Source organism: Lutjanus erythropterus, chromosome 10 (genome assembly GCF_056507025.1).
Source record: "Lutjanus erythropterus isolate fLutEry1 chromosome 10, fLutEry1.hap2, whole genome shotgun sequence".
NCBI lineage: Eukaryota > Metazoa > Chordata > Actinopteri > Lutjaniformes > Lutjanidae > Lutjanus > Lutjanus erythropterus.
The window spans coordinates 40659682-40684453 of record NC_139326.1 but is presented as its reverse complement, the minus strand read 5'-3'; the positions used below and the strand labels follow the sequence as shown (position 1 = coordinate 40684453).

General features: G+C 39.4%; 4 protein-coding genes across 8 annotated transcripts in view; 2 read left to right on the top strand and 2 right to left on the bottom strand.

Annotated features, from left to right (window-relative positions):
• pnpla7b (patatin-like phospholipase domain containing 7b) overlaps nt 1-5580 on the bottom strand; it is a 34704-nt gene extending 29124 nt beyond the window's left edge. Inside the window, exons 1-6 of one of the 3 annotated variants that reach the window (XM_084729330.1) lie at nt 5446-5580; nt 3883-3933; nt 3449-3523; nt 1687-1774; nt 997-1073; nt 302-396 (exon numbers count right to left, since the gene is read on the bottom strand). In XM_084729330.1, coding sequence (XP_084585456.1) covers nt 302-396; nt 997-1073; nt 1687-1774; nt 3449-3523; nt 3883-3930 — 383 coding nt within the window. In that variant the 5' untranslated portion in view covers nt 3931-3933; nt 5446-5580. The remainder of the gene's footprint in view (nt 1-301; nt 397-996; nt 1074-1686; nt 1775-3448; nt 3524-3882; nt 3934-5445) is intronic. The other 2 variants (XM_084729328.1, XM_084729329.1) reach the window with 2 other exon arrangements.
• A 251-nt stretch (nt 5581-5831) lies between these two features.
• Nucleotides 5832-8326, top strand: mrpl41 (mitochondrial ribosomal protein L41). Of its 2 annotated transcripts, none has more exons than XM_084729333.1 (2): nt 5832-5980; nt 7700-8326. In XM_084729333.1, the coding sequence occupies exon 2, from the start codon at nt 7738-7740 to the stop codon at nt 8143-8145; it is 408 nt and encodes a 135-aa protein (XP_084585459.1). In that variant the 5' UTR covers nt 5832-5980; nt 7700-7737; the 3' UTR covers nt 8146-8326. The 2 variants fall into 2 exon arrangements, with proteins under 2 accessions (XP_084585459.1, XP_084585458.1); XM_084729332.1 differs by having other exon boundaries at nt 5838-5980; nt 7719-8326.
• A 1387-nt stretch (nt 8327-9713) lies between these two features.
• dph7 (diphthamide biosynthesis 7) lies at nt 9714-15976 on the bottom strand. The gene is made up of 9 exons (XM_084729324.1): nt 15845-15976; nt 13772-13905; nt 13604-13691; nt 11982-12076; nt 11723-11880; nt 11511-11583; nt 11366-11431; nt 11076-11248; nt 9714-10824 (listed from the first exon to the last, which is right to left on the bottom strand). Exons 1-9 carry the CDS (start codon nt 15974-15976, stop codon nt 10415-10417), a joined length of 1329 nt encoding a protein of 442 aa, XP_084585450.1. The 3' UTR covers nt 9714-10414.
• sh3glb2a (SH3-domain GRB2-like endophilin B2a) overlaps nt 15893-24772 on the top strand; it is a 54555-nt gene continuing 45675 nt past the window's right edge. The window contains exons 1-2 of one of the 2 annotated variants that reach the window (XM_084729326.1): nt 15893-16025; nt 20901-21042. In XM_084729326.1, the coding sequence (XP_084585452.1) occupies nt 20964-21042 (79 nt within the window). In that variant the 5' untranslated portion in view covers nt 15893-16025; nt 20901-20963. Of the gene's footprint in view, nt 16026-17642; nt 17813-20900; nt 21043-24772 lie in introns of those variants that run through there. The other variant, XM_084729325.1, reaches the window with a different exon arrangement.

Genomic DNA, 24772 nt, shown 5'->3' with positions numbered 1-24772 from the left:
TGCTGAAGGTATTAATCCTGTACTTTATTGAAAAAAATAGAATTACTCTGGGTTTAAGCCATTTATCAAATTGATCAGATACAGTAGATCAATATTTAGTGGTGGCCGGCTCTTTTTTTATGTTCTCTGGTATCTTAAAATACCTGCTTATCTTCTTTGACAAATAATCTAAACTACCGGTCCACTTACTTGAACCTTTGAGATTATTTTGTCAAACAGCTATTCCAAAGGTGAAGAGTTAACTTTTAACACTCTGAGCTTATCTTCTGTCTTCACCAAATGCTTCAAAAAAAGGACTGACTTGCGAGCTATAGACAGGACTTTGGTCCTCTTCCTCACTCTCTGCCGGGAGGCTGAGTTTGAATTCGAGGCGGGGACTGACGACAACGTCTGAACCTGCAAAAGGAAAAAAGGGTTGGTTTAGATCTGTAGGGATTTGTGTCCCACAAGTGACAGGCCATAATCACAGTGAAGTCATTGGTTGGTCAGTCAGTGGACTGATGGTCCCCATCTACCTGTCCAATATGTCCAAAAAAATAAGATTCCAGTTTGTGTCTCTTGGGCGCCATCATAACAGACCTGAGCATCAGTTTTTCTGAAAAATATAACAATACCTGGCAAACTTAGACACACCCAGGTCAACTAACAATATTTACTGGCATTCTAAAGGTATTTGTTCAAGACTCTACTAACCACCTGAATAGAAGAATGATTTGTTGGCTGCACAATAAAAAAGATTAGAAACCCTAAACAATGTGTTTTCAAAGGTTGCCAGGTATTTATCTCTCAGAAAAATAGATGTTTATGTCTGAGACTCAAAAGTGAGGTGTTGACCACTCAGGTAGAGAACCAAAAGCTGACTATGATCAGCAGACCATCAGCCTCAGGGAAAACAAAGGATTGTGCACTGAATACAATATGGATAAAATACTGCGGACAGTTTATTACTGACTGTTGACATAAAATACTGAGTGAGATGTTTAAGAAGGAACTGACCTTTCTCATGATCTTTCGGCCGTAGAACATCACCTTGTCTCTCTTCCTGAAGCGATAGTGAGGAACGCCGGTCTCCTCTGAAACACCACACATCCTCCGTCAGACCATTTTCAACCTACTGCACGAATATGTCTGTGCTTGTCACGCTAGCATTGTACTGATGGACTGGGCTGATGCTATAAATCCTTAAGTCTGTTTAAATCAACTTTCAGGGGCTTTTACTCCATAAGAATAACTACATTCATTCACTGGCAACTTCCCATAATAAAACTGCATACAATATTTTAAAAATATTATGAACTACCTGTACTATAACTGCAAAATTCTCTCTCAGCTACTCTCATTGTACTCATAAAATGCATGAACTTTGAAACTGTTTATGTTGCCTCTGAAAAATAAAAACATCAAATATTGTAACAACCATCACTCTGACGTAGGGTAGATAAGTGTATGTATAGATTTAATTATTTCGTTTTGTATTTTCATCCTATTCCATTCTGAATTTAATTAATCATATGTATATATTGTATTTTGTGTGTATTATGAAGGAAATACAACTCTGATTTCACTGTGCAACTCTGTGATGTATAAAGGTATGCAGGTGTGTTTTGTATATCATTACACACTGAATATTTCTAGATACAATTGTACTTGAAACTGAACAGCGTGTACAGTGTGCAGGGCACTGACTTGACAGTTTGTGTCTTCTGTAAAGAAGAAACACAACAACTCCAACAACAGAAACAACTGTCACAGCTCCAATCAGCACAGCCGTCCACTGGAAGACAAGCAGACAAAATATTACAAAGATTTTAATTAGTTCGATTCACTTCTTTAGTAAAAACTAACATGAATTCACAGTAGCTGTGATTACATATGTTCATCCACCCACGTGTTTATGCATTCAAGCACACACACCCTTTCAAACATTCAATCTCCACTGCAAACGTCTGCCTCATATATAGAAAGATGCAGTTATGTGTATGTGCATCTCTATTTAACTGTGTATGTGTTTCTACAAAGTCATGGTCATGTTATGTGAATCTGTTTACAAGTTATCTGACTTTCTGTTGTAAGCAGTGGTGGAAACAGTACTGAAAAATCTGTACTCGCATACAAGTACTGTTACACTGCTGAAATATTACTCAATTACAAGTAAAAGTGCTGGTGTTAGAAATATACTCAAGTAACAGGACAAAGTATTTGTCATAAAAACTACTCAGAGTATTAGTTACTTTTAACTGCCGATGTCACAGTCACCTCTCCAAACTAGGCTTGCAAATATTGTGCGTTTTCCTGAACCAGTAGTTGAAAACACTAACAACTGATTGATCATTAATAATTTATAAGATACAAAACATGTTTTTTTCCCCACATTTTCAATTTGTTTTTTCTTTTTTGGTCGTTTATGTCTCATTTTAAGTCTAAGTTTAATTTTTCTTATTCAACAAACAGCTCTGCCAGACAAAAAAAAAGTCAAATGAGGTACAATTACTGTCATGACTGTTGATTAAATATCCATGAATACATTTTCAATTGGTTAAATTCTTAACAGCAATGAATCATTCGTGATTAATCATTAACATCCTTACTCCAAACACGTGTTGCCACAGCATTCTGTTTTGTTCTTCAGTTGTATGTCTTTGTTTTCCTTGGCCTGTTTGTGATCAGATCACCTTACTGGCTACTAAAATGCAGATGAAAGGTTTTGATATTAATTCAAATTGTACTTAGTATTCAACTATGATTTTAAAAGTAACTAAGTAGATTACATCTTGTAATGCATATGTAAGTATGAGTACAAGTAGAAACTGGAAAATCTACTCATAAACGTAACCCCAAAAAACTACTTGAAAACAATAATTTCAGTATTTGTAATTAGTTACTTCCGCTCCTGGTTATAAGCCACTCCGCCTGCCATACCCTCCCATTTATTTTACCCATCCACATGTTTGTGCCATGTTTTTGGTAGATTGTTGTTATGTGTTAAAGGAATGGTTTTTTTTTTTAAGTTTGGTTGTATGAGCTACGTATCCACAGTCAGTGTAATATCTAAAGTAAATGTTGGTCGACACACAGCAGAAACAGCAGAGGTACTGGTGTAGGAACCAACCACTAACCAATGTACTGCTGTGGACAGGGTCAGCAGCAAAATGTATTTTAGACACCATTAAGAATATTTTCACAAATTAACCAAACATAACGCTCTCCAAAGCAACCAGACTCCTTTGACAAAAACTGTCATTTTACCTTGAAAAAACACGAGAGCTGTTGGTCTACTGCTGCCTCAAACTGCTAGTTTGTTTGTGTTATTGTGTGAGGTAATGTCCCCAGTGTCCACAGCACACCCTTTGCTCCAACGCACATTACATTCACTGAAACCGAAAAAAGCCATTTTGCAAACAACGTTCCAGTGGAACCACAGAGTCAGTAATTCACTGTCGGTGGTTACCATGTTGGCTTCTGTCCTCTCTTCCATAAACTGATGCATCCTGGCCTTGAGCTCACTACCGAGTGGAACCAGGTTCTGTAACATCAAGCAAGGAAACAGCACTGAGGGACTGAAATCAGCTGGACATGGGACAGGTTGTGTTACGGAGTCGAAGAGCAGAACATGATGGGGACAGCAGCGTTCACATTGAATCATGACTTAACGACTTAATCGTCTCAGTTTCTTTAGCATTTCACAAGGGCAATTTTTCTTTAACCCAACAAAAGCTGAAAAATGTGATGAAAAACATTAAGCACAGTGGAATGCTTGCAATGCATTTCATCATTTATATCACACATCTGATATAGGATGGCTTATCAAAAATGTCTTGCCAAAGACAGAACTTAAATTTTCTCACAGTGAAATTCAATGAATGGTGCTGAGGAAGGACATACCGGGTATAGGCCTATACTGCAGCTCTCCTCTTCTTCATTTTCTTCCATTGCCTGTTGAATAAAAGATAATGTGATACTAAAACAAGGCAATCTGTAAGAGTGAAATGAAAGAGTTTCAACTATCAAGAGTAAGTTTAATAAAAGTCAAACAATGGCAATGCTTCTTGATACAAAAATACAGTCAGCAAAGCAGTTTAACTCCCAGCTCTTATTCAGGTCACTGCAGCTGCTTCTTCATAGACATTAAAGCTGGTAATCCAAGCCTCTTTCACACATCATTGGTATTATTCAACTTCTAAAGCCAGAAATGCAGCTGTCATTTTTCACACTTATCCAGTTGCTTTTTCATACAAATTAAAGCTGGTAATTGAATTTGACCTTTGTTGATTTTTTCAACAAACCTTAAAATATTCAGCATCTTTCATATATAATTGTTACTATTTAACTTCTAGACTCCACAATGCAGTTTAACTGCCAGTCAATATTCATTTTCCTTCAGCTGCTTCTAACTGGTATAGTTTACTTTGGCATCAGATTTTCAAACCTTAAAATTTTATTCCACATCTTTCATACATAATTGATATTATTCAACTTTTTAAAGTCAGCAATGTAGTTTAGCTCCCAGTTTACAGTATATTTTGCATCTTTTATCCCTTTCTGACTTATCCATCTGTTCATTCTCTTTTCAACCTCTCTCTACTCACTTTCAAGCCCGAAAATATTCCACATCTTTCACACATTCTAGATATTTTTTGACCTTTCAAACCATCAATGCAGTTTGGCATCAACCTTTACTTCCCCAGCATTCACACCGCAAACTGCCTTTTCTAATTTGGTGAAACTTTTCTGATATTGTTATATATTAAGAGCTCAGGACAGGAGTAGGGTTGACCCTGGCAACATTCGTGCCTTGCTCCACCCAGCTGACCAACACGGGTCACAGAGCAGAAATCTGGGGTAAAGATCACCTACTAGGCTCAAGACAAAGTGGTCACAAGCTGAGTGCTGGTAATCAGACACCTGTACTGTAAACACTGCTGTACTCCAAACAGTCGCACACACTCAAGTCTGAAAACGTGGTAGAGGGCTCGTCCGAAGGAAAAGGGAAAGACCTAGTTTGTTTACTAAATACATGTATGAGGGTCACTTCTGTCGCTTATTTACTTTCCATGTTGACTTAACCTGGCTGTCTTTTTGTGCCAAACTCCATTCAAATATAGCAGTATGGTCGAATGAGTGAGCAATGACAGTCAGACCGCTACTCAGATATTTAAAGGGGTTTGCCAAGATTGAAATGTAAGTATAGAGTCAATGAAGCAAAAATAATTCACTCCTCTATGAATTCATTTTTACTTATAGTTGACAAAGCGGTGCGTTGAATGTCAAAATGAGCCAACTGAACATAAACTTAAACTTAGCTGGTTAATTCTCGCAGACTGTGTCCGTGGACTCCGCTGCTGTCAGTCCGCTACACGACAAGAGGACACCCCAAAGCAAGCGAACAACTGGACGAACAAGTGTGCATTGATACAGTCCGTAACAAATACAAACACACAAACAGACCTTCGGCTAAACCTTTTCGACTGGACCAACCAAATAATTTTCCCACGTACCCTCTTCTTGTGTCACAGGTTTTTTGTTGTGTGTATGTGTTTACAGCTACATGTCTTTGAATAGTGTCAAGACTGTTCGGTAAGAATGATCTGAGTGTCCTGTCATTGATATCAAAATAAAACTCTCATTGACAAAAATGTGCAGAGGCCCAGCCATTATATGCTATATTCAAATAGTGTGTAGGGCGCAGTTCGATACCTGGATTTTTACTTTTTAGTGATACAAAGTATATCCATAATTCTGGTGAACGTTAGCAGAGCTTTTAAATAAAACTATGATATAGACATAATTTTAAGGTTTTATTTTGAAGGCTAAGTTGTCTTTGCCTACGTAACTCAAGCCTGCTTGACGCACCCAATCATTGATAGCTCGGCGCCAGTATCTCGGATTGTAATTGGTGGATGGCGTTGCCTGTTGGCCAATCACTGAGCATTTCACTGGAACGTCAGGCACACCACTATACTGGACCACCAGTGTGCTCAAGGTGAGTCAAATTTTATAACAAATTAGGAACTTAGTGGCATTTAAAAATGATAACATTTAAACGGTACCTAATATTTTATCTTAAGTCTATATTAGCTGCCAGTAGACAATGAAACATTAGCTGGTTCGTAAGTTATCGTAAGCTTGTTAGTTAATGAATTAGCCACATTTTTTGAAGTGTTCTCTAACAGAAATTGGAAATAACACGGCTTTCCTTACTTTAACTCATGTTATTACATATGAAACAATGTGTTGGTAACAAGTAACACGAACACCCTTAATCGATTCACTAAGCAAACTGAGGTCACGTTAGCGTGTCAGACATCTGTGCTAATTTGAAAAGGATGCTAGTATGATTAATAGGGATAGCTAGAGCTGCAAGAGTTAATTGATTATCAATTGGCGACTAATTTGACAATCAGTTTTTGAATAATTAAAAAAGTCAAAATTATCTGATTTCAGCCTCTTAAATGTGAGGATTGTGAGCATACCAAGACATTTGAGAACGTCACCTTGGGCTTTGGGAAATACTGCTGGACATTTTTCCACCATTCTGACATCTTATAAAACAAACAAACAAAAACAAAACTATTAATCGAGAAAATAATCGACCAGTCAATTGACTGAAAATCATGGTTAGTTGCAGCTCTAGGCAGCTACAACAACCGTGACTTGGCTAATAGAAAAAAGGTAAGACCCTCTGTAGGCTGGCCAGCTGTCCCTAATTGACTGGAAAACTGAAAACATTAAAATTTTGCTTGTACAAAATGCATTTTTCATCCTTAATCAAGCTTAGCTAACATTTTTTTTAACCGAATGATTAACTTGAACTCCTGCTAAGTGGTTTAAGTTTTGATCATGGAAGTTAAATTTTGCCCTTGCAAGAACATAAGTGATGAAATATTTCAATTCAAAGGCTCACTTACTGTTTTTCAGAAATTTCAATGCCAACAAATGGCTTTCAACAGCAAATGAAATTGACTCAACCGTCAAACGTTAGTCACATCAGAGCTGCAACAATTAGTTGATTAATTGATTGAAAGAAAATTAGTTGCCAATTATTTTCATAATGAATAAATCCTTTCAGTCAGTTTTCAAGCAAAAATATCAAATATTGTCTGGTTGCATTTTCTTAAATGTGAGGATTTGCTGCTTTTCTTTGTCATTTCTGACAGTAAATAAAGAGCCATTGGGTTTTGGACTGTTGGTTGGACAAAAGAAGACATCTGAAGATGTCACAGCCCACATATTAAACATATAGTTACAGGCTGTTGTGGACTTGACAATAAAACAATTAGCCTAATACAGAAAAGTGGCGTGGGAAATATTGCAGCATATGTAGAGTAACACTTCAGGAATAGGTGGGGTAATGAAGTATTTACAGTGACAGTGATGTGAAAAAAAAATCCTTCAGGACAATGCTGGACAGTGGGGTGTCTCAAAGAGTGGTTTCCAAAAAAAATCAAAAACCACAGATCTCTATTACAATATATATTCCTGATGAAAAATGCAGAAGAAAAAGCTTGTCAGAAAAAAATATTATTTGGACTTCTTAATCCGATGGTTGTCATACTTCATTCACTTGTATTTACAAGTATAAATATGTCATTAGTTGATTTGTAGAAACGGCTCATGTTGGTTGGAAAATTTATTGTCTGGGGTTGTTCTTGTGCTGTCATTGCTTGTTTATATTTGTGAAACAAATGCTTATTCTTCACAGGTTTTCTCTGTTTTGAAAGGAGAAACCACTGTGGCACCATGGGTGTGTTATCCACGCTAATGAGGGGTCTGGTCAGAGGAGCGGACAGAGTGTCTGCGTTCACCAGCAAGCGTGGATCAAGGACTCATAATAAAGGCAGGGGTGCAAGGCCCACTGGACTGAGGCTCTCCAGTGGAAAGTTTCTGTCCATACGGGCCATGATTCCTCAGTTTGTGGTGCCCAACTTGGAGGGATTCAAACTCAAACCCTACGTATCGTACCGCTCCCCCAGAGGAACAGAGCCTCCACTCACAGCACAGAGCCTGTTTGCTGAGGCTGTTGCCCCTGAGATCAAGAAAGACTTTGAAGAGGGCACTTTCAACAAAGAGCAGCTGGAGAAATACGGATTTGAGCCCACACAGGAGGGGAAGCTCTTCAAGCTCTATCCTAAGAACTATGTGCGTTAGAGATGCACACAAAGAAAGGCTCAGACTGCTGATTAACTGCAGACAGGAAGCTACAGACCATCTGACGGGACACTTTAACGGAACCCATCACCAATGAGACTGTATATTATATTGAGAAAATTACTTTTGTTACTTGATCATTGGCTACAATAAAACTGAAAAGGCTATGACCCACACTGCAGACCTGTGCATCAATCTTTGTAAAGACCAAACAATCTTGAGTGATCCTCATTCACATTTCAAAACAAACAAGGCTTCAAACCAAGACTTTTCACTAAAGATCTTACATGTGCACTAGCAGTAACACTGATAAAACTACAACATGCATTGAGATGACTCTCCTGAGACCACTAAGTTATTCTTTACATTCTCTTATACAGCAGAGTTCAAGTTAATTACCATATAATTATTCAGTTTGGTCAAAAACCACTTTGTTTCAAAGTCAGTTTCACTTGTGTCCAGGTTGAGATATGTGCAGTGAACCCAGAGCTTATCAATGTAACTTTATTGGTCAGAAAGTGTAGTGAATGTAACCAGCAATAAAAAAAATGGCCTCTACAAATGTTCATACTACTGTGAAGTTCCCAAAATCATATGGTCAGGTTTGTTGGGAGCAGGACAGTCAGGCATAAGAATTTTTACGAATACAAAAACATAGAGTTTATCTAGAGTATGTTCATTAACAGGGAGCCATGAAGCATCGACCCTGCCAAAGTTAAATGGAAATGGAGAGAATTTTCATTTGAGGAACAGTGGAAGTCAGACACTTTCACAAACACTGCATTGGTACCTGCAGTAATTCATGTGGTAAAATTGGTGCTCTTCCTTAAACAAGGTATTTTTGTGAACAATTGTCCAACTCAAAGGAACTGGGGTGTTCAACTCATGTGTTTCAAGTGTGATGGGTAAGGACACCCTTCTCAAAAAATACAGTAGCAAATCAAGTCTTTAGCGCTCAAAGTACAAAATAAGTATTTAACACTTTTAAAGTTGCACAGCAGCAGAAAAAAATGACACAATTCATCCCTAGACTTTGCTGAGTGTTAAGAGATGTGTGTAGGTGTGATCTTTATTAAAGACTGGTTAGGAACCTGCCAGTGATTAACAAGCAGCTCATACTCATCATGCTGACAACAAAAAACCCAACACTAGGAAGAAAAATAGTAACAATGTAAATATGAGAAGAAATCTGTGTTCAATCCTGCAACAAGCAGAAAAGGAGCTTGTTTGGTTTGCCCCTGACAATGAACACACATACAAAAAATAAGACTATGCAAGACATTCTGCAAATTTAAGATTTATATCTGCAGTACACTTTTAAAGCATTTTATAATGTGTGTATTGCTTCACTGATTAGATCATAAAACAAAAATTTACACTTTTTGCCTAAATGCACTTATTTTGTCTCATTTATGAAGTACAGTAAAATGTCCCAGACCAACTCAAAACTGTTTTGTTGAGATCATTTACTCTTTAGATAAACTTGAATTTTTAAGTTTTAAGCCGCCCCCCCCCCCCAAAAAAAAGTATTTGTATTTAAACTTGAAGTTTAAGTGAATAATCTCAAGTTAAAATCTTGATATTTTTTATTTAAAACTGTCCTAAATAATAACAAATAACATTCACTGCTCAATGTGATCAATTTCTGAAATACAATTTTTTGAGCTTTAAACCTAAAGATTTAAATTTGTCTAAAGAAGAAAATAAAATCTTTTTAGTTTATTTCAGAACTACTTGGCTACAACACGGACATTGGCTACAGACAGATAGTAAAAATGAAGTTAATACTGTATGTCTCATTCTGTTATCAATTTACACGCCAACAGCATTTGATGTTCAGGTATCTATTGTATATATACACACATATGTATGTGTATATCTTTGGTGACACCCACAAATGTCTCTGGGCTGAAATGTGTTTTTTCTGCAGCTGAACAACATTAAAGGTATCGGAACACTTTTCCTAAACATGATCACAAAGTGTTTAAAAAAGGTCTGTGGGTAAATGGTTGCATTGTTATAGCAGAAGGATTATAAAGAATTTATGTTTAAATACAAGTTTATAAAAATCTGTCATTATGAAAATAGAGTGTTTTTCTAATTGCATATTCTGTGATAACTTATTGTAAAGTGTGGGGACAGTTAATGGAATAACAGTATATGATGCCCATGTTATATTCGGGCTGTACATTCCTCTTTATCTCTGTGCATGTTATCATTTGACAGAAGATATTTCTCTGATGTCAGTGCAGCCAGGGCTCCAGCCTGGTCAACACTGTCCTGACTCGTGTTGAGCCTCCTCTGGAGCCCAGTCCCAGCGCCACACATGCAGCATATGGTCATAGAATGAGCAGCTGGCCAGCAGAGCGGACAGTGAGGGGGTATCCTCATTACAGTTGAGGGCAGGGCCTGCAGTAGGCGTGGTAGATGGCGCTGCAATGTCCTCTGGGATGTATCGTCCTGCATCATCCTCCAGGGAAGTGTCAAAGCTGGCAGTAGGGGATTCATACTGAATTCTCAAGTGTCCTCCACTCTCTGTGAGGCTTTGCTTTGGTTCCGCAGCAGGAGGGGAACAGGGAGCAGGTTCCTCCAGGGACAGCCGGGACCAGTCGGCTCCGTACGCCAGTGAGTTGTGGAGGATGTAGGAGGCTATGACAGGACATGCTCCTCCGCTGCCCTCTGGACAGTGACGGGAAAACAGTGATGATCTCAGACAACTCAACAACTTTTACAACTGAAACATAAATTTTGTTCTTTTGAGGTGTCCTGTTCCTTATGGGATCCATTTTATTCACACAACTTTACATATAATATGTTAAGTCCACTGTTCTCTTTTGTTTACAACCACCTAATGGATCCCAGTTTATTCTGTAACAATGCTGTACAACCAAGAGCCAGTATCACCTCTTCCATCTCCCCCTCACACTCACCCAGGACTGGCTGGCAGTGAAGAATATGGAAGTCATTGTGCATACAGGCTGCCAGCAGCAGGTGCTGATTGGTCGGATGCCACTTCAGCCTCCACACTCCACCACCTGTGGGAGTCTCACTGAGAGGCTGCCGCATGTTCCTGCCATCCCACAGCAGGACCTGCTCATCATAGCTGCAGAGAGAAGCACAATACACAATCAAAACCGAAAGAGTAAGCCAAAAGAAGACTAAAAACAGAGGTAATTGTCACACAGTGTTGGGTTAGCATACAGTACGTTGTGATATTTACCTGCCTGTAGCCAGGATGTGTTCCTGATGTGGGTTGCTGTGAATGCTACACACACCCATCGAGTGCCTATGAGAACACAGAGCAGTAACTGTTAATATATTTTGCCAAAACAGTCAGACAGTCCATCTGAATGCTGATTACTCACGCTTTACTGGTGAAAATGGGGCAGGAGGGGCCGACCCTGAGATCCCAGCCTTTCAGTTTGCAGTCATCACCACCTGTTGAGACAGTGCAAACACTGCAGATTCATATACAAGCACACAGAAATCATCAATTAGAGAGGATACAGCAGTTCAAATTCTCTTCCTCTTATTAAAGTGTTACAAATGTGACAGGTGAGAATTGAAAGTGTGATACCAGAATACAGCAGCTGTGTGTCCCAGTAGGAGAAGGCTGAGATCCACGCCTCAAAGTCATGTGCCTTCCACTGTGACAGAGACATCAGGGTACCTTCAGCCAGGGAGAGCACGCTGACACAGCCGGCAGAGTCACTGCACGCCACCCGCACGTCACTGCTGCTCACACACAGAGGAGATGGCTGACATGAGTGTTTTTTGTCACTAAGAAAAAAATACTGTGAGACTGTTATGTCTTTGGACCATGATGTCAGCATTACCTATCCATTCTGCCAGTAGACCAGTCTAATGACAGAGCCAGCCGCTCTGGTCCCACCTCCAGACTGCTCAGAGTCTGCAGACTGCGGCCGCCTTCCTACTGGATACACACACTCATGAGTGGAGACTACCAACTCAACAGCAAGTCACGACAGCAAAATAAACACTCACATCATGTTACATCAGCAATGAACTGAGCAGCCATTTAGCATGTCTGTGAAGCAAACTGCTTTAAAAGGGACAGTTCACTCCAAAACAAAAATAGATTTTTTCTTACAATTTATCCATCTTGATAGTTTTGGTGCGAGTTCCAGAGTTTTGAAGATATAAGTTGTAGAGATGTCCAACTTCTCTCCAAATGGCACTTGTGGTGCTCAAAGCACCAAAAATGTACATTTCAGAAATTTTAAACCAGTCTTTTTCCAAAAATCATGACTCTGTTACTCAAGATAATCCACACAACCTGTGAGCAGTTTGATGTAGGAACTACTTTCTTTCTATTACTACTTTCTAAAGCACTTTAAGGAGATTCTACTGCAGACAGAAAGTAGTTCCTACATCAAACTGCTCACAACAAGGTGTGTGGATTATTTTGAGTAACGGAGTCATGATTTTTGGAAAGAGACACTGACATTTTTCAAATGTATTTTTTGGTGCTTTGAGCACTATAAGCCATTTAGTCTCATCATATTGGACAGAAAGCAGACATCTCTAGTTGATGTCCCGAAAACTCTACAACTCGCACCAAAACTATCTGGATGGCTAAAGAACACTACAGGCCAGGGACAAACATGTAGTTTAGATTTTGGGGCAAACTGTCCCTTTAAAGTCAAGCAATTCAACACAGCTGGCCTGCTGTTTATCCATGTAGATATAACTTTTTTTTTTCTTTTAACAAAACTATACCGACCACCTACACCACTGGACAGAGGGAAATGCCTAGAGCTTGAGATCTGTGCCTGAACCCAACAGGTTCAGGCTTTATTTCTTACATATTTCATGGGCTCACATCAGGTTTGTGCTGGACAAAAGTGTCTGTTTATGAGTCAGAAGAAATCATTAATAATCTTACAGAAGTTGTAGATATTTCTAACTGTTAAATTGATCATCATGTTAACGAAGTCTAGGAGGCAGCCACTTCCCAGAGTCTGAGGAGGAGCCGTCGAGGTGAAACAACTCGCATAAACCATAACTCGTATATTAAATAGAATTCCAGCCTTTGGCTCCAACTCACTGTTTGGACTGCTTTCTGCACACTCAACTGATACATGTTGCTCTTTTGAAAAGTTACAGTGCTATATGGTGAACAATCTCAAACATTCATATGATGTATCTTGTATGAGTTCTTTGCTCACAGACACTTCTACATGAAGCTACATTATAATTGAGCTACATCAATGGAGTCTACTGACAAGAAAATACACACATTTGGACTAATCATGGTGGTAAGACAGGCTGCTTTCAAGCTAAATATCACAGTTTGACAGATTTAAGAGACAATGTTTATAATCACTGATCATGTTTCTTGTCAAAAACCTCACACACTGATTATGCACACATCAGCTAAGTGTCTAAAAGTATAAGATGTGACTGGTTGTGATTCTCCTGATGCCTCATTCCCCACCTGACTGCCTGACAGCGTGTACAGTTGCAGCTCTCCGGTGGCAGCTGCCATTCCCAGCACCGCCTGCCCCGACACCGGCACGTGACACCTGAGGACACGCAAATAAATCAACGACAAGGAAGCACAAAGTAGCATCAACAGCCACGACAGTCAAACCTGATGTCTTACCACTTCAAATCTAAAATGGCTGCTGTGTCCATGCGCTGCAGCTCAGTGAGAGGAGGGCTCATCGATCCCTCTCGCCGAAATTCAAACAGGTACAAACGACCCGTCCGGCTCGGGGTGGCATCCTCTTCTCCTACCTGCAGGAACAATGTGACGAGACAAACATCAGTCAACAGTCAGACAGCAGCAGGAGCTCGACTGAAGCCCCAATATGGACCTGCTAGAGCTGCAGAAAACTCACCCAAAACTCATAAGCATCTTTATTATGAATTTACAGGGCAGGAAAAATGAATTAGTGTCTTTTATAAAGTATTTTCTCGATTGCAATGAACATAACGATTCAGTACAATCAAAATATTTAGAAATATTCAGCTCTTATTCCCACAGTGGTCCACCAAACTCACCATGCAGGTCTGTGATTAGTTGGTGATCTGATTGGTTTACAGAGCAGCTTGGTGAATCATCTAGGGTTCAGTCCACAATTATTTGTATATTTACATGTTTTGCTGAGTTAACTCTGTACTTCAGCTCATTTGAAGTGAAATGAAACCATGACAGTGAGGTCAAAGCGTTGTATGAATTACATTGGAATATTATTAGTATTCTTGACTCAATAATTTGATTCAAAACACAGTCATTTAGAAATATGTACCAAGTAAAGAGAGTACAAAATAAAAACAATGAATGTCTGGATTTTGACATGAGGCCTGAACATAAGGTCCTGATTATGTTCAACGGGGCAGCTGTGACAGAAAGTAGAGTGAGTCGTCCACTAATCTGAAGGTCAGTGTTTTGATCCCCAGTGTGCAAGTCACATTCTCCTTGGGGCAAGAACCTCAATCACAAAGAGCTCCAGATGGCTGTACCAGGGCAGAACAACAGTACTCAATAACCCAATACCAAGCAGTATTGAAATGTCTCTGTTCAAATAATACCTGCATTCAATCCTTTTTGTACCCATATATAGAAAAAAAAAATACTATTCGGATGTTTTTTGCTGCAAGCGTTGTTTGATTTAATATGACACGGGATTGGCTCACTACTGCAGGAGCTACAACCTCTGTGGTGTGGTGAAGTCGTGCGGTGTATTTGACAGAATTGGCCATTTTGATAAGAGAGTTTAAATTAAATACTCTGTTGGTATCTGTATCACTTCCTTTCTAGTAGAAAAGAAAGTAGTTCTGGTAAATTCTACTGAAGGGAGAAAGTAGTTCCTACACTGAACTGCTCACAACAAGGTATGTGAGTTGTCTTCAGTAACCTGGTCATGGTTTTTGGAGAGACACAATTGTTCAAATGTGTCCTTTGGTGCTTTGAGCACAGCAAGCTGAATGCCAGTTAGTCTCATTATATTGGACAGAAAGCATATATTTCTACAGCTGATATCTCCAAAACTCTGCATCTCACATCAGAAAAATCTAGATGGATAAACAGTACTACAGGGCAGGGAAAGAAATGTGTATTTTTGATTTGGGGGTGTACTGTCCCTTTAAGGGTATTGGTACAGGTATCATATTTTTGTAAACAATGCCAAGCCCTAGTGAGCATAAAATCACTGTGAATCACTTTGAAACGTGAGTTTGAATATTACTCCTGATGAGCAGGTTGGCACCTTGCACGACAACCTCAGTGAATGAATGTGTGTGAATATTGACACGGCTTGCAAAACACTTTTGAGTGGTTGGTAGACATAAAAAGTGCTATACAGATGCCACACATGTTGTGCTTTAATAGTGCATTGTACCTAACTGACAGTCAAATTTGAACACGCAGTGAACGTGGTGCTTTCAGGGTCCCCAGGGACAGCTGTCCACTTGACCTGTTGTAATGCCGCAGCTTCACTCTTGCTACATGCTGAAAGACTGCACTTGAAGCTTGCTGTTCTAGTTTGATCAATCCAGTGTGTTAAAACAGACCTGAATCAGTGGCTGTGGACAGCAACGACTGCACAAAGGTTTGCTGTTAGACTACAGACAAGAATCACCCATCACTCATATGTTTGAATAAACTACAGGTGAGTTTCTGCATATAGGACAGCTGATGGGATGAATTGGAACTGTTCATATATAATCTCACCCCTTTCTGTAGTTGATAAGTCCCGCAGGCCAGGATGTCTGTGTTCGGTGAGACAGGACACCACTCCACCGTGTCCGCACTCAGCTCCGTGTCAAACACCTGTAGATTACGAGTTCTCGACTTCCAAGCCATGACCGCCTGCTCTGCATAACGTTACTGTACCGGCTGCAATAGCTGAAAGGTAAAAATCACCTACCGTTAAAAACAACAGTAAACAGAGAGGTCTTTGAATTATCGTTAATGCGTTAGACTTGTACTGCTACCCTGCTGACTTTCACTAGGCTAGCTAACTGTTATCTGAGCTAACTAAATGATCTGTTGTTGTTAGCTAGCAAGCTATATTATTAACTCACTGCAGTGTCACACAGCGCGCACTGCCCACAGTGAGACACTGCAGACAGTGGGCAAGATGTTCAGTGGGTCAATAAAATGTCCACAGTCAAATAAACGTTGGTTTAATACTGAATATCCACGCAAGAAAAAATTATCAACAAAACTCACATGTGAGCCAGCTCAGACTCGACGACTCTGTGCGTCGTCACGTCACCGCGCTGGGCGTAAGGGGCATTCAGGCACCGTTGTATTCTGCAAAACATCACATTACAGTGGCAGGGGGCGAGACGGGGCGGCCAGCAAATATATATATACTATATATATAGTATATATGTCTATGCTGGGGATATCTATCTCCGAATTCATCTTGTGCTGATGTGAATACCGCCTGCATTAGTAATATATACTTTCAGGTATCAAACAACATGAACTCATGCATTATGAAATACAATCCGTCACAGTGGCACTGCAGTGACTAAAACTTATTTTGTCCACCAATGTTTATTTTGTCAAGTCTTATTCTGAAGGTCTTAACCGGAACTATAAGTGTGTTACGCTGGTTGAGATGATGGGTGTCACAAGCATCAAATTACTAGTATCTCGTGGTTCCAGATGAGTAAATATACCTCTGCCTATTCTGAGAATTGTATTTTTTAATATTTACAAGACGGTTTAGAGCCTAATGCCACCACTTTGACGCATTAAATTCGATTTGTGTAGATTCGATATGTTTATAGTAATGGATGTACACTGACCACCAGTGGTCACAGCGTGTCACAACACGTGCATTGTGTCAGAATTTATGAGTTATTATTATTTTATTTATTTGTACTTGTCTTCTAGTAGTCGCAGTGAGAAACTACAAGTACAAATTGTCCACCGGTGTACGTATAATACACAAACTGTCACAGTATCATACTGTATGCCTGCATTATTGCCAAATGCCGTTGTAGTTGCTCGCTATGGCCGCTATGGGGCAATAAACGCAAGTCCATCAACTAACTGTTGATTTCACCAGCGTCAAGTCAGTCAATAAACAACGTGCTTCCGGTAAAACCATTCAAAATAAGTCTTTCAAATTAACAAAAAGGAAAAATTTAACGAAAATGTAGGACTTACATGAATTGCCATTTCATAAAGACTATGCGAATGCAAACAATTGGATGTATAGCGCCTAAGCGTAAAGCCAAGGCAAGTTTATTTGAAGAAAACGAACCAACAAAGCTGTGAAATGGTTGTCTCTGAGCATTCGTTACAGTGAAAATGGCGGCATCTGGTGGCCACCCACTGGTTTGCATGCAATAACTGAATAATTATGTGCAAAACCTATATGAAATAATTTTCCAAGACTACGTTAAGTCATTGCTGTTTGCTTTAACACACGCGGTTTATTAAAACCGACTGCTTCCTTTTAAATAAATATTTCGGCAGATTTATGCATGTTTGACGTAGCAGGGAGGCCTCGGTCATGGTGGTCACGTGATTTTTGGCTTCTTCCATCATCAATTCCAGCCGCTGGTGTTGAGTATTTTGCACCGAGTGGAACATCACCAGCTAGCAAACAGAAACACAATGGACTTCAACGTGAAGAAATTAGCCTCCGGTGCTGGACTGTTCTTTACACGAGCCGTTCAGGTAAACTCATAAAACGCTCGCGCTCGTGCTTGCTTTCATTTTGACAGCCAGCTGGTACCAACGTTAACGTTACCGACTGACGTTGCAGTGTAGTGTCTGCCGAGCAAATGTAACGCTACATTAAATGGCAAGCACATACAATAACTTGATATTCAGTTAGGTCTTGGTTAGAGTTCAGGCCTAGTCTAATGTTGATTAAATGCCGCTGTCCAAATGCTATAATGACAGTGTTGTTAGTTGTCAGTGGCTCTCTGGGAAAGCTAGCTTAGCAATCACTGGTGTAAATTAATCATGGACTCCGTTAGAAGACTTTAGCAAACTGTAATGAATTTGTGTAACGTTACTTTTATTCGTTTAGACAAGTTTTATGGTGTCAGAAGTGGGGACGGGATGACAGTAAGGCGAGCGAGAACAGGTCGTAAACCGGACCCTTCGTGACGTCATGACGTCTCGTCGACCCCCCCCCAGTTTTTTACAATAATTCATTCTATCCCAGACGGGATAGGAACAGTTGTATGGTAGTTAGGCCGTATTTAACATTTATTCGAAGCACACTCATATCCACAATAATGTCACTGACATTGTTTCTAACATTTCTCTTAGTCCAAACTGTCAGTCAGAATAATTAAAATTAAAGATATTCACAATATAAGTAGAAATAAACCCCCCACCCCCACAGCAGCCATTTTGACATGAAATAGTGAAGTAAACACAGGTGTTATCAATGATACTATTTAAGGTTTTGTTCTGTTTGGGTCAAATAGAGTCAGACTGCTGCTGTTGTGCATGTTGTTTCACTGGAAGGGCCCTGCTGCACTAAATGGAACAGGGCTTCAATTAGTATAATTGGTAACACCTTTATTTACACCACTATTTCATGTTGATGGCTACTTTGAAATAGAGTTTATGGTATTTCAAGTAATCTACAACTTTGAGTGTACTACTTAACTAAATAAGATATATAAAATCTTTTTTTTGCTAAGTATAAGTGGCTTTAAAGGTCCAGTAGGCCTATGTAAGATTTAGGGGGATTTATTGCCAAAATATGGCAGAAATGAAAATAATATTCAGAAGTATGTTTTTCTTGGTGTATAAAATCTAGAAAATAAGAATCTTTTTTGTTGTTGACCTTAGAATGACCCCTTTATATCTACTGATGGAATGGCTCATAGATGTATTATGATGAATTAGATAGTGAATGCGAAGATGGCGCCCATTCAGTACAGTGAGAGTTGCTCACCTAGCGTGGAAGCTGAAAAAGTATTCTAGCTTCTAGGTTTATTTCCTGGTAGTACAGACTACTGAATAGGCTCAGCCCACAGACTTCATATTGTGATATATACATATATTCATAATCTGTGATATATTATGATCACACATTTTTTTAAATTGCCTTTTTCAGCTCAAGGAAAGGTTTACAAATGTAAAAACTCCATAGAGCAAAAATTCATAATAAAAAGAGTCACAACTGACCTTGTTTGCAGTTCAAGGTGTCCTATCAATAATTTAACATACTTTTCTTTTATAACAGTAGTTTTTAACAGTGGGGGAAAATTCTTTCTGGGCTGGTGAGGAATTTTTCACTGCAATACCATGAGTGACCACTGGGAAAATGGTGGCAAGGCTTAGCCCCTTTCTAGGGGCGCTTTTCATTACATTGAATTTTTCCTCCTCATCTCCTCTCTCCTTCATTGACCCAGAAGTCGTTTCCCTTCCACCATGATGAAGGAGTTTCCAGTTGCTTAAATGCACCTGGAGGAGCTCAGAGCGAGGATACACCAGTGTATCCTACGCAGAAGTCTTTTATCAATTAAGGGGCGTGTAATATAAATGATGCACTCCACGTTATCCTGAACACAATGAAATCATTTTAATTACACAGTTTATCCTGACAGTTACACGATGAAACATAATATCATGCACCGTCAGTCTGTGTGTGATGTGTCTGACACTTTAAGATGTAAAGGTGAATTTGAGTGATCATCAAACAACACAAATCCATGCATATATTAGATGATTTAAAAGAAAGTTTAAATGATCCACATATTTAAAACAAATGACAAAATTAAAGACTACTGTGAGTTTTTAGAAATTGTTCATAAGTAAAAGCTTCTATGGGGATCCAGCTGCAGTCCCTTTGACTGCTGATACAGCTGTGCAACATGTCATCAGTAACTGATGTCGCTTTGGACTGATGCTGTGGAATGAGGATTTTTCATTGCGGAGTTTCGTCTCCTCCATCCTCACATCTTTTCCTCACATCCCTCTTTCATTTCCTCGCTGGGTGGAGCTAAGACACAAGGAAAGGAAGCAAGTGGAGGAGACGAGAAGACCAATTTACCAAATGAAAAGCACCCTAGGTCTATGATGAGCTATGAAGCGGCTCCTCTCACACAGTGGCTGCCATGTTGAGCTGCCATGTTTCTACAGTAGCCCCAAACACTGGCTCTAGATAGGGTTTTTTTTTCACATTTAGCGCAAATTCCACAGCTGCAATAGGTTGTCCTCCACCCTTGGAAGGGGAGGATTAGACAAGGTGTTAGAACTCTTTAAGATCACCATTTAATCCCACTAAATCTGGTCCTTTAAAACCCAGAGGAGATGATAAAAAGAACATTTCAAATAACCACAATGACATTCTTCCTTGGAGAAATGATCCGCCTTTTGCCATCTATCTGTATTGGGCTTTTAATCTCTGATGTCCACTCTTGCATTTTTGATAACTAGAGTGAATGCTCTGTATATGTGCAATAGAATCTTGGAGAAAAAAACACCCATTTCAGATATCAACAAACCATGTGTTACTTGTCACATATCTACAATGGAAAAAAATCTAGATATCAATAATGTCATTTGTAAATGTGCAAAAATACAATGTGACTTGTTGGCATCATAGTAAAAGTGCGATTTCACATATCTACAATTATTATTATAATTTGAAATAGTGTTTCTGCCGATATCCAAATGAGGATAGGAAATGAAATGAATTACACACATCTGCTATCCATCTAACCATTAGCTGCTAAAACAGCTTGCTGTGCAGTTGTGCTTCAGTGGTTCACCTGTGAGTTTGTGTCCTCTGCCTCAGTACACAGAGGAGAAGCTGGGCCAGGCGGAGAAGACGGAGCTGGATGCTCACTTTGAGAACCTGATGAGCCGTGCAGACTGCACCAAACACTGGACTGAGAAAATCTACAGACAGACTGAAGTCCTGCTGCAGCCTAACCCAAGTATGACATCCATACAGCAATCCCATAATTAAAGGTGGAAAAAGTATTTTAGAGTATATATTCCCTTCAAACAGAGTTTCTGCTATTCTGTTTTTTCACTAAAGGGAAAATCTGCCACTTTTTACATAAAATTCTTGTCCAGTCAGTGTTGATGGAAAATGTTGTCAATCCAAGTAATAAATAAATTCCTCAGTGCTGCTATACTGACAGAGACAGATGAGTTCTCCTGCTGCAAAATCAGTTTTTCTTCCTGCATCCAGTGATGTCACAGTGATGGTGTTGGTGTTAAGGAAGACAGCTTATTTATTTTATTTATTTATAGGACAGGGACAATGCATGCAGGAAATGTTACACTGAAATAAAAATGCAACTGATACAATGTATAAAGGACTAGCTGTAGCTAATTTGCAGTCCTTGTTCCTCATAACACTTTTAAGGAACAATAGTACATTCACGTGCTCCTTGGATGGTCCCAGTTTCTGAGATGAGAAGTCGGTTTTCTGACTTCAGTGTGTTAATGTGGGTTTAAGTGGAAACAACATGGATGCTACTAAGAGTTGAGGGTGCTAACAGTAGAGTATGGCACTTGTTATCAGGATTGATACTAATAAATAATGTTTCTAATTAATCTAGCTGATTCCATGTGGACAGCAACTAATGATTACAACTTAATACAATATTACAAATTACATGTAACCAAAAGATTGATATGCTTTACAGTGTTTCCTCTATCCTGGTCCTCAGTGCTCGCTGCCCTGCATGTTTTAGATGTTTCGCTGCTCAAACACACCTGATTCACATGATCAACATAACATGGACCTGAGCATCAGAAGTTCACATGCAATGCATCCTGGTGGTACATGTAGGCACTGCCAGCATTGCTCTGTTAGCAAGAGAGCTCAGCTTTCTTGGTCAGTGTAGTGTGCACAACCTTCATCATGACAGCCATATTGATATGAATTAGTTGGGTGAACACGGAGGGCAGATACTAGTTAAGGCCCTGTTCCATTTAGTGTAGCGGAGCCTTTCTAGTGAACCAGCATGCACAATAGTAGCATGACTCTGTTTGACCTGAATTGAACAGAACATTAATCATTTATCACTGGTAACACCTGTGTTAACACTTTTATTTCATGTCAAAATGGCTGCTGTGAAAAAGATGTGTTGGCGACATTTACCATCAACACTGACCTGACATCCACATAAAAGGTGGTGAATTTAGATTTAATTACAAGATACATATAAAAAAGCAACATAAGGGAATTATTAGCTCAATTATCACATGCTCATAGTGGAGGTTACAGATTGAAGGTCAGGTTTAGTTTTTCAGTCCACAAAACACTGCTGGAGTTTCACAGGAAAACAGTGCCGCAGAACCTCCCAAACAATGGAAGTGAATGGTGACCAGTTTTCAAACGTAAAAAAACAACAAGCATAATATGCCTCCATACTGCTCATCTGGTCTAATCCAAGTCTCTTAAAGCCCCAACATTTCAAGTACAACATGTTTTTAGCCTCAATCTTCACTGTAGGTCCTTAGCTTCACGTGCACATACTCGCTGTCTGAACTGGGAGTGTTTGTGTTGTGGCGGTGTGCAAACGGCATGTTGGGGTCTTAGTGACTTAGATTACAGCAGACAAGCAGTATGGAGACATTTTATGTTTTTGTATGTTTGAAAACTGGTCATCATTCACTTCCATTGTTTGGGAGATTCTGCAACACTGTTTTCCTGTGAAACTCCAGCAGTGTTTGGTGGACTAAAAAACTAAACCTGACCTTCAATCAGCACAGTTCACACACAGCACTGAGGTTCTGTTAAGAGCTGTGATCAGAGCCAAGCCATGTTTGAGGTTTTGTCTAAACTGTAACATGTTTCACCAAAGATAAACTAATATCACTGAAGTCAGCACAGTTGAAAGGTACCATGTGGAGATTTCTTTAACAAACAAAAGTTATGCTTATATTCAGGGAAGTCTACTCGCCCAAAGTCAATATTTACTTGCACCTGTAAAAACTAGTTTTATTTTTTAGCAGTTATCAAATGTCAACTTAAATCAGTTGTCATGTTTAAATTAGAACTGTAATGACTACAAAATGTCAGGAAATTGTGGAAATTGTCCATCCCAGTTTTTAAGTCCAAGGTGATGTCTTTAAATGTCTTGTTTGTCAGTCGAAAACCCCCAAATATCCAGTTTAATGTGATAGTAAACACAGATGAACAGGAAATCTCCATAAGAGAGGCTGAAAAACACATTTTCTGCTGTTGCCAGATGTACTTGTCAAACATGGCATTTTGAACAAGGGAGCAAACCTTAATGTTGAGCCCTGAAAATTCAGTGTCACTCACCAAATGTGACAAATGTATTTCATTTCATCATAAAGGACTTGCATAAGCACTTGAATAAGCACTAATAAGCAAGAATAAGCAAGTCATGCACTGGAACTCCCATAACCTCACACCAGTTGTCAATCAGCACAGTTGTGAAATGCAGTTGTGAAACACTTGTACAAGAAGGTTGTCAGCATATTTTCAGTGGCACTTAAATACACTTAAATACATTGAGGTCAAATAATTTGTACATAATGTAACTTCAGAGGATTATTTTTAGCTTTACAGTGAAATGGAATGACTTACTGGAGAATAGGGAGCTCTAACATGTGACTTTTTGATTCTCCATGCTACAGTTGATCACACTGGTGAGTATTCTGCCTCCCTGTTTCAGTGCCCTGCTGCTGTGGAAACCTTTCATGCCTTTGAACAGGACCAGATGAGCACATAATTCTGTGGTAGTGAGATCAAAATTGGCTGTGAAATACATTTTCAATGCCTCAGTGTGACTTGAACCAGCAGGACATAAAATGAATCGTGTTCTGGCTCAGCACATGTTGTACATGGGTTCATGATGATTAATGCCAAATGGGTGTTTAACAGTGCCCACTTTGTCACATAAACTCTCTCTTACTGACCTCCACCAGACTGTGCTTTTTTTTTTTTTTTTTTTTTACAATGGAGGTGGTTTTTCATCCCGTCTTTCTCCTTTTCATCTTGCTATTAAGCTGAAACATGATATTTGGATTGTCTGTCCTCATCTAGGTATATCATGTTTCACCTTCCTAGAAAGATGATGAAAGAACCCCTCTATGAGAGATAATAAAAGCTGTATACCTGTATACATGCTGCAGTGGTTCCCAAACTGGCGTGCAGGCCCCCCTGTGGGGGGCGCAGAGCCATTGCTCGGGGGGGACTGTGGATGACCAGGGGAGACATATCAAGTAATATAAAGTTCAATTAAAATTATTTATGCAGGGGAAATGAACAAATGAATAAACAAGAGTTTGCTCATGCAAAGGGAAGGGGGGCGTGAACTTTCAGTTTCTGAAGGGGGGCATGCTAGAAAAGGTTTGGGAACCACTAACAGACCGTACTGTATTTGTAGAACTAGGACAGGTTTCATCTTTCTGTTCTTTTGGGAATTCGGCTCCCCACATTTTTACCATTTCCACCGTTCCCACTTGATATTTTCCTCACATCATCTCTGACTAGCAGAACTGTTCTCCTTGTTGTTCCTGCTACATGTAGCAGTCTGTGATAGTGTGTAGTGATGTCTCTGTTTGTGCAGTGTGTGAACCATACTGAAACTAGATGGTGAGTTTTCCTGCACATAGGTTCCAGGCTGGAGATATATGGCTTAAAGTTTTCCATAAGCACAGTATGACTTGTGAGCAAGC